At 32.9% G+C, this 10,196-nt stretch overlaps 2 protein-coding genes across 3 annotated transcripts; one reads left to right on the top strand and one right to left on the bottom strand.

Annotated features, from left to right (window-relative positions):
- Positions 1-3,083: 3,083 nt before the first annotated feature.
- Positions 3,084-6,894, top strand: LOC142547305 (sodium transporter HKT1-like). The gene is given in 5 exon segments (XM_075655525.1): positions 3,084-3,556; positions 3,558-4,338; positions 4,493-4,508; positions 5,782-6,006; positions 6,486-6,894. Coding segments are annotated over 5 exon segments (1,677 nt in total). The 5' UTR covers positions 3,084-3,100; the 3' UTR covers positions 6,685-6,894.
- Positions 6,895-7,306: 412 nt separating this feature from the next.
- Positions 7,307-9,972, bottom strand: LOC142545675 (protein FAR1-RELATED SEQUENCE 9-like). 2 transcript variants are annotated; one of them, XM_075652998.1, is made up of 3 exons: positions 9,799-9,972; positions 7,871-9,383; positions 7,307-7,686 (listed from the first exon to the last, which is right to left on the bottom strand). In XM_075652998.1, exons 1-3 carry the CDS (start codon positions 9,912-9,914, stop codon positions 7,519-7,521), a joined length of 1,797 nt encoding a protein of 598 aa, XP_075509113.1. In that variant the 5' UTR covers positions 9,915-9,972; the 3' UTR covers positions 7,307-7,518. The 2 variants fall into 2 exon arrangements, with proteins under 2 accessions (XP_075509113.1, XP_075509114.1); XM_075652999.1 differs by having other exon boundaries at positions 7,871-9,377.
- Between the last annotated feature and the right edge of the window lie 224 nt (positions 9,973-10,196).

The raw sequence follows: 10,196 nt of genomic DNA, 5'->3' as shown, positions 1-10,196 counted from the left end.
GAAAGATTAAGCCAAAAAAATTGTTTACCGATTAAAGTATTAAATTTAAATGAAATTTATATCCCTTTCTTTTTAGGGTGAAGTACTAGCAAAACCCTTGAATTTTTCCATTAGAATCCCTACATGTTTTGCATGATTTATGTTACCAAATTTGGGATGATGTATAAAACTTTATAACGTTTAATTCCATTTGATTTGAAGCAAACGGGAGATAGATGTGTGGCTGAGATGGTTAGATTGAGGGCACGTTTGAAGAAAGTGGTATTAGGTTCTCAAGTGAGATAAAATAAAGAACATAGAACTTATAAGATTTGATTCTCAACTATCCATCTTATCACAAAAAATTTGTTCGACCAGCCCTGTAATAATTGTCTTTGTTTAACGGATAAATCGAAACGTGGTGTTTGAGTTAATTTATAGTTTAAAATATTAGAGTTGCATCGTTACCACCAACTATATCTTTTGATAAAACGAAAAACGTTCGGTCATACAATTGATATCAGAGTCAATATCACATATCTGATTCTCATTGATTGCAAAAACTATAATTACTGAGATATAGATTGTTGGAGTGCAGTAATTCTTTTTGCTTGGTAGAACAATTGAAACGTGTTGTTTGAGTTATTGTATAGTTTAAAATATTAGAGTTGCACTGTCACCACCAACTATAATTTTTGATAAAACGTCAACCGTTTGGTCTTACATAAACTAAAGATAATATTAACATCAACATAATATAATATATACTTTATTTTTAGGGTAAAAAGACGAACTCGAATACAAGAAATTTTAGAATATTGAAGTGGACTTGTTACGAGTGTATAAATATTCGACCTTCTCCAATAAATTTTTTTCTTCCCAAAACATGGTTATATATTTGGGAAATTGGGAGGTCATTTTCCATTCTCTAAAAACAATAATAAGGTAAATGTATCGTTTTTGTGATGGTTTTATGTCTCATTTTAACCTATTAAAACAAATTTTTATACCCTTCAAATTTTTATCAAAACTTTACCATTTTCACACACTTAATTTACTTCACTTTTTTTGTTATGATGAAATATTCACACCAACGGTGATTTGTACCTATCAATTTTGTTTATGGTGATGTAACTTAAAAATTAAAAGTTTGTATATTTTTTTGCAATTAATTTTTTTTTTGTAATTTTAGTCATCTTTTCGACGTGATGCTAATGTGACATATATGCATAGTATTTTCGTGACTCTGACATAATACTGATGTGTGCATTATTAAATCAGTATTTCTCATGAAAAATTAAAATTACGAAAAAATGAAATATATGAAACTAAAACTAAAGTTGGACAGTACACATTCCAAAATCAGAAACAAACATTATAATCAATACTAGTGCTAACTGCGCAAAGTTGCTTTTTTTTTTTTGTGAGATTTGTAATTATTTTGTTATATACACGACGACAAATATTAATTTGTGCATTATTAAATAACACAATTATATTTGACAGGACTTGACAATATTGTCTAAAGCATGCATGATAAATATTCCACGAACATAAACGCATGTCATGATAAACATAAAACTTTATTAACCTAATTTAGTTTTCAATAAAATAAATTATTATTAATTAAAATCAATTTAAGCAAAATATTAATATCTTTTAGAGATCCAAATTAATTAATATATACTTAAGATCAGTTTTAGACTTATTAATAATCGGTAGCATGGCAAACACATGTTTATACAATTAGGTTGCTTTAGCTATTAATCCCGATTCATCCAATATGTAGTGTAACATATAATTAAGAGATATCATATCATTTAATGAACACGTATCGATCGATCTACTCTTGCATATATATTAAATACAAAACTTTGACCAATTATATTCGATCCACATGACAAATAATATGATTTTTTTTTACATTTTATAAAACATATGTTAATTTGTTTACATTATGGCTGAGGATGGACCAAGGGTTGGATATTGATGATGCCCGTATTTACACGTTGATCAACATATAAGATGTGGAGCACTGGAATTTTGACTATGAACATCTTCTAATTGTCAAATTAATGTTAATTAAGATCCCGTGGGGGCAAACTATAAAGATTTTAGAATATAATATTCACTTCCCCGCCCACGCCCACCGTCCATTCTAGTTTTGAATGAAAATAGATTCGTAAATTTAGAAGTAATGTTTTAATAAATTTTAATATGATTTTACAAATTATTGAAGGTTTCTCTCTTTATACATATATATATATGTTTTGATAAATTGTTCGCACAGTTGTGCTCACCAATGATGTATCACTAATCTATTAGATGCATAATTTGTATGTGTTTTATCACATTTAATATATGAGGGTCACCTAATTGATGGACGTGTAGATGAACACAATGGACGATCAATATATAAAACTATATATATATATATATATAAGATTTAGTTTTATGATGAGTGTGATCGCTCACCACTCACGTGTATCATGACATTAATTATAGTGCACAAGTGGCTTCGTTATCAACAGAAACTAAAATTAGAACTTTTTTAAAAAAAATTAATATCAAAATATATTTCTAGCTAGGTTTAATTCCAATATTGATGGGAGAACTTCTCCATATGTAGGAAATTTGATTCTTATATCGGGGAGCAACTTCTCCATATGTAGGAAGACCATTGAATTGAGATGAACCCCATAAAAACACATGGATTTAACCAATCCAGTGATTGGCAAGGAGTTAATTTTCTGAAACTAGATTACTGATTTTGAAACGAAAGATCAAGTCTGTTATTAACCCCACCGTTTCCACGAAACGAACTTAAAATGTCATGTCTACACCCTATCACAATTTGCTTCCCCTGTTGAAGAATGATTCAAAATTAGTCGGTTTAGTTGGTTGATACTCCATGTTCTAGTTTGGTTAGAATTAGTGTGTGAATAAAAATATCATATCCGTAAAACATAGAATTCTTTACTCTTTTTTTTTTTTTTCACTTTTTCTATCAAGAGAAACGCGTGTCCTCTTCCCAACATCCCCGAGGGGCCTATATAAGGTGAATATAAATTCACAAGATGTTTTCAAGAAATAATTTTCACACACAATCTGCTTTAGCAAAATGAAGAATTTTGGCGATTGTCGTAAAGAAATAGAGGGATACATCAAAAAATGTTTGTGGGGAAATCTAGTGTGGCTGTATAACTCTGTTCTTGATTTAATACTGTATCTTATCCACATTCTCATGTTTAAAATCAACCCATTCTGGATTGAACTTTTCTACTTCCTCTCATCTTCTTCACTTGGTTTCTTGGTTTTAAAGGTGTCAAAACCTAAAAGTATCACCACGTTCAGACCTCAAAATCTTGATCTTTTCTTCACTGATGTGTCTGCTGTTACAGTTTCAAGCATATCAACTCTAGAAATGGAGGTTTTCTCAAATGCGCAACTCATAGTTTTGACCATTTTAATGTTCACTGGCGGTGAAGTTTTCGTTTCATATCTTGAACTTCAAATGAAGAAAGCCAAGATTAGCCAGAAAGGAATATTCCGCCATTACAGGCAGTACAGAATCTTATTCTAGCTCTTCAAACCCAAACATCGATCAGTCTATATCTGATCAAATTGAGCTAGGTTTACCTACTTGCACTGATCAATTCGACCAAGAAACATCGTGTACCTGTAAATATAAACCCGAATATTTTCAGGCTGAATCCACGGAGGAAAATCAAGTTTGGAAGCGGAAATCCATAAAAGTTCTGTCCTACGTAGTTTCTTCTTACCTCATAGTAATCCATGCAGTGGGCATCACTTCAATCGCCGTCTATTTAAGTCTAACCCCATCTGCCAAACAAGTGCTTAACCAAAAGGGCCTAAACATTTCAACTTTTTCTTTCTTCACCATAGTTTCCACATTCTCAAACTGTGGGTTGAGGTTCCTCCCCGACAACGAAAACATGATTATTTTCAAGAAGAACTCTGGCTTGTCACTGCTCTTGATCCCTTTTATGCTATTAGGGAACACGCTATACGCTGCTTGTCTGCGTTTCTTGGTGTTTTTATTGCAAAAAGCTACAAGAAAAGAAGAATTTAAGTTCATGTTAAAGAATTATAGAGAGTTGGGGTATGAACATCTGATGTCGGGGGTGGACTCTGTGTATTTGGCAATCAGTCTTCTAGGGTTCTTAGTGATGCAGATGATTGTGTTTTGCTGTTTACAATGGAATTCCGAGGTTGTCGGAGGTCTAAGTTTCTATGAGAAAATTGTGGGTTCTTTCTTCCAAGTGGTAAATTCAAGGCATACTGGGCTATCCGTGTTTGATCTTTCTGCAGTTTCTCCAGGCATGTTACGTTGCTGCTGTTTCTGACAATGATGTAAGTTTTTTTAACATATATTTTTTTTGAAAACTGCAATTTTTGTTTCACATTTACGTTGTTTTGTGATTTTAGCTCTCTGTATTGTTTAATTTAATTTTAATCTTAATCATGTATCTTTCGATTTTTGAAATTATAGTTCTTTTTAATCGAAAGTGTGATATTAGATACATCGTCATATTGGAGTCAGGCGTTGCATATGCGTTTAGACCAGTTTCACATAAAAAAGATGATTAAAATTACAAAAATAATAAAGATAACTGATCTATGCTGAATTTTGATAATATAAATAGTTGAAATCACATTGAAACAAATATATATTAAAATATTTTTTTAAAAAAATAGTAAATCGTTCCTCGTGCTCAATATATATTTTTGAGTGAGATTTTTCTTACTAACATCTATGATGTGACAAAAATAAAATCAAATTAAAGTTGGATAAGTATATTTAATATTCCACGCAGCTTATAGATGCTACTAGCTTCTTAAGTGAAAGTCACCTTGCTTACTTTTAGAAAATGCTGAGTCTTCCACTCGTCTGATTTTAGTTAAATTTAGTTTTTAAAATTGGTCGTATCAATCAAGGGCCCTTTCAAGTAAGGAAAGTATGAGCCGTAGACATTCTCAAATAAAATTATTTTTAGATTTTACTTGTAATCTCGAAACTTGTCATATCCTCCAATTTCTATCTAAGAAGTACGCAAGGCATTAACTTTTCAATACTCTTGAATCTCTTTTCTTAACAATAGACAAATATCGTATTAAAAAAAGAAGTTCAATTTTGATAGCTAAAATAAAAAAATTTATAAAGTCCAATCCGTAGATATTTCATTGATATTTTTGACCAAAGAGCTATGTTGGACAGACGGGGACAGAATTATATAATTTGTAAATAAGCATATAATCATTCGCTATTTAATTTAATGAAAATAGTTAATCAGTAACGTGTATCGGGTCTTGATGCAGTGATTTAACAATATTTTTTTTTTTTTTTGTGTTGTAGTTCCATTTCATTAGAACGTTGACATGACATTAGAAATTCACCGATACATGAACCCATATTTAACAATTTTGTCAACAATTTACTAAATAAGACCTAATTTTGACTATCTAAATGACTAAAGACAAAAACTTGTGTGAGACGATTTCACGGGTCATATTTTGTGAGACGAATATCTTATTTGGGTCATTCACGAAAAAATATTACTTTTTATACTAAGAGTATTACTTTTTATTGTGAATATCTATCGGCAGGATTGACTCGTTTCACAGATAAAGATTCGTAAGACCGTCTCACAAGATACTTACTCATTACCAAAATCTAAAATAGATAAAATCAGACGATCAATTTGTCTTATTTTTTTATTAATAAATTTAGTAACAAAGTGTTTGCATAATTTTATCTTAACTAATGTAAATTTTATACAGGTACCTCCCACCATATGCAAGATTTGTACCAGTCGAAGAAGCACCTAAAAATGGAGGAGGAAATCCAAGAAGAAAAAGATTTGATGGATTTTGGGAGCGGATAATGTTGTCGCCTCTCATTTATTTGGCCATATTTGTTTTCTCTATTTGTGTCACGGAAAGAGAGAAGATTAAAAGGGATCCTCTCAACTTTAATGTCTTCAACATTGTCTTCGAAGTGACAAGGTAATTACGATTACGAACTGAATAATACTACTAATATTTAATAATCCTTACTATATTATAATATGTAATCCTATTAGAGAAACTATATTTGGTCATTTTAATTTAATAGATGTTCAAATTTACTCTTATCATTCTTCCAAAATATTTAATAATTAAGGTGCAAAAAAGTAAAAACCCTCAAAAACTTCTCACATTCTCTCCCACTGTTTTATTATCCTAACCATTTTCTCATTATTTTAAGATGAAATAAAATGTATTATAATTAAATCAAATTTACAAAAATAACTTGTAATTTTAAATGATATTTATATTCTATGCATATGCAACGTATGTGCTCTGCACGCTATAGATATTTAGACACATCATTGGAGTAATGCCCTAAGGTAACATAAAATTTACCAAAAAACATATGTTACAATATTAAGTTTTGAAAGCATTAAATCACATACAACGAATTATTTATTATTATTTTTTCACAGTGCGTATGGGAATGTGGGATTCTCGACTGGGTATAGTTGTGAGAAGCAGATAAACCCCGACAGAAGTTGTAAGAATGCAACTTATGGATTCGTAGGAAGATGGAGTGATGGGGGAAAACTAATATTAATTGTCGTTATGTTCTACGGAAGACTGAAGAAATTAAATAAAAAAGGTGGCAGAGGTTGGAAATTTTCATGACCCCGTGGAAAATAAATAATCTTGCCAGAAGTTCGAGTTAGATGATTTGGAGCATGCTCATCTATGCAATAAATACAATTTGCACTTTGGGCCTGAAAATTGTTGGATATATATGCTATATAGCTCGTGTAAATAATATGGTCAGCTAATTAATGAGTATAGAGGTGATGTTTATTGGGTTAATTTATGCTATAATTAGAATATTTCTTGTACTATTTCAATATCATTAGATCACGTTAATTTTATGAAAATTGACGTGTATGTTAATCCAAACTTACAAATCATATGGGAGATATAGTCCATGTGTAGCATAGAACAATCCGTGTTTTTTGGCTGTGTGATGTCATTTTTTTGTTACCGTTTTAATCCCGTATATTCAAGTTTAGAATTCTATACCAAATTGTGATGATCGCATAAAAAACAGCTCACGAATTATTTAAAGATCTTGTTTTTTATTACAGTAAATTTTTTATCTTCTCATGTTTTTCTTTTCTTAATTCAATTTTGAAACAACTATATTCTGATACGAGCTGAATCGGCATGAAATGAAAATCAAGACAATTTACCATGACTTAAAATAAGCCACAGATCAAAGCAAAGTTTGACCGGGAAAAAGAAATAGTTGGCACAAAATATGGGTTTAGAGGAATTTTCGCCTGTCATGGCTTTCACCCATTATTTCCTTTTATTTCATAATATCCAAGTACATTTACAATATTTTAAGAAGTGAACTATATTCGCTTGGGAACCCTGAGTCCCCAAGGGTAGAATGAAATTTTCATCATCTGCCGATTAAAACAAGATGAACACACAACTACTGACCTCAGGTCACGTTTACTCTTTTAATGTGAGCCGTGCATTCTGGACTTTAATTGAGAGCTTTAGATTCTGGTCTTCCATGTCTTTAAAAAGCGCGATTAGAATCGCACGATACACTTCGGACCTCTGATTTGTGCTCTCCAGTGCAGAGGTCAATTCTTGAATTTTTTTCTCCTTCTCTTCCTGCAAAACGTTTGCACGACAAGGATCACAAACATTTGGTGAATATTAGGCAATTATATAATTAGACGAGGCTTCAACTTTACAGAACTAAAGTTTAGTATAAATTAATCAGTGGAACGAAACTGAAGCCGAGTCCTTCTAACCTATTCCTACTATCCAAAAAACGTAGTCTAAAATATCCAACCTTGGATAAAGGTGCTGCAGATTGATTCTCAATGGCATGCGTCTCCAGATTCTCTTCATCTGCTGCATCAGTGCTCTGCATGGATCCGGAATTTTTACTCTCGACAGCAGCGACTCTTTTTGAAGCCTCTTGCAGAGCACTCATCGCCATGTTATAACTATGTATAGATTTTGCACCTTCTTCTATATATCTCATAGCCTCTTGGAGTAAATTATCACGTCGAGTAGTTATAGATTCTCGATCATTGTTAGGCAACATTGCTACATTATCACTCGTGGACAAACCACCATTTGTCTTTGCATTTTTTGTCCAACGTTTCAGAACATAGTCAGAAGGGAGGGTAAGAACATTTTTTGCTCTGAATACTGACAGAACATGCCTACAAATGATACCAGAAAATTCAAGCATTCGACAGGTACAGGTAGCTTTCATTTCGAATAAATTGAATCTAACTGTGTGAGCTTTGTGCTCTTCACCAAATTTGGATACCCTATATGATGTCGCTACAGTAGAGCCATCAATCATAGTAGCAGGATTAGCAAGAGTCTCCACCAATTCCTCTTGAAATTTAATGAATACCCTGCTGGTATAAAGATTAGCGGCCTGTTTTTCCATGGGGGATGGTGTTTTCAAAACTGGTGCAGCATTAGAAGTATCAAACTCTTCTTTCAATTCCTTCTCTTGCCAACTTGAGATGGCTTTTTCATACTGTTTCATTAACAGCTGTACAGTGTTAGTGGTGTTACTCACAAACCCATCGAAAAACAAACTTGTGCCGCCATTGTGCTCCCCTGGGAACAATTCCCCAAAAAACACACCTCTCATATAAACAGGGATCCACTGATCACGAATCCTGTACAGAGACTGAAGCCATTCGTTATCCATAAGAAAGTATCTGTCCACAAGGGCTGCCCAACAGGACTCAAACTCCTCAACTGTGCTGGCTTCATTGATGCAGTTCTTGAACTCGATATCAAAAGTAGGATTTGTTTGATATACATGAGCTAACTTCTCCTGTGTCTGACTTAATAAGCTCCATCTACAAAATCGATGGTGTGCATCAGGAAGAACATGTGCCACAGCCATCTGTACAAGTTGATCAGGGTCGGTAGTGACTGAAACAGGGCTGCTGCGCCCAGACATTGCTTGCAGCCATGTTTGAAGGAGCCAAATAAACGTGTTTCCAGACTCATTCAGAAGCAACCCACATCCAAAGAGAACAGGTTGAGCATGATGATTTATGCCAGTGAAAGTGACAAACGGCAACTTCAAGCGGTTAGCCCTGTATGATGTATCAATTCTGACTGTATCCCCAAAATTGGTATAATTTGCTTGGAAAGCTGCATCAGTCCAAAAAACATTTCCACTATCACCCTGAAATGCATGAAAGAAAGATGGACTCGCAGCCTGCATTCTTTTCATATAATCAGACACATATCGAAGCCAAGCCCCGATATTTGCTTGCTTGTTAATACTGTCGTGCATTTTTAATCTATACCGGAAGCATCTGCAACTACAGAGATGTTAAGTCATTAAAACGTTTCAAAAGCATTGCTTCTGGAGTGATAGAATACCGCCATCAATAATCCCTATTATTTTAACCCCAATTAAATTGTTTTGAAAATTCACAAAATCTTTGGCAGTAGTCAGTACAGAAATACTTCAGCTTTCATAGTAGATATTGGATATCAATAAATTGTAAACCTAAGAGATTAAAATAAGAAACAAACAGCAACACCATGCACTACGAAAATTATAAGAACAAAATCCGACTCCAGACAAGGTTAGGACAAAACTAAAGCTGCTTAACGCAAATACGGAAAAAAAGTTAAAATAAATTTACTTAAGCCATTGTTCAAATGCAATTTCCGGAAATTGCAAATTTATGAAGAAGAAAGGGATCCAAATATAAGTAAAAGTTATCTCACAGGCACTTTGAAGAAATCCAGCAGCAACCGTGAATCGATCGGAGAAGATATACAGAGCGAGGGCGGCGGCGGCGGATGCGGACGTGTCGTCGTTTGCAGCAATTCTTATACCACATCCAATACAGAGCGAGGGCGGCGGTGGCGGATGCGGACGTGTCGTCGTTTGCTGCAATTCTTATTCCACATCCAATTTTGTCTCCATTATACCAACTGTATTTCTACTACTGTTTACAACGGGACATTGGAGATACCAATTTTTTATTTGAATTATTCGTAAAAAAATATTATTTTTTATGTTAAAAATATTAATCTTTATTGTGAATATTGGTAGGGTTCACTCATTTTACAAATAAATATTCGTGACATCGTCTCACAAGAGACCTATTCAAAAATAAAAT

This window comes from Primulina tabacum, chromosome 5 (genome assembly GCF_025594145.1).
Source record: "Primulina tabacum isolate GXHZ01 chromosome 5, ASM2559414v2, whole genome shotgun sequence".
In the NCBI taxonomy this organism is placed as follows: Eukaryota; Viridiplantae; Streptophyta; class Magnoliopsida; order Lamiales; family Gesneriaceae; genus Primulina; species Primulina tabacum.
Note: the sequence above shows the minus strand (reverse complement) of the source record. Positions and strands in the feature narration are given on the sequence as shown.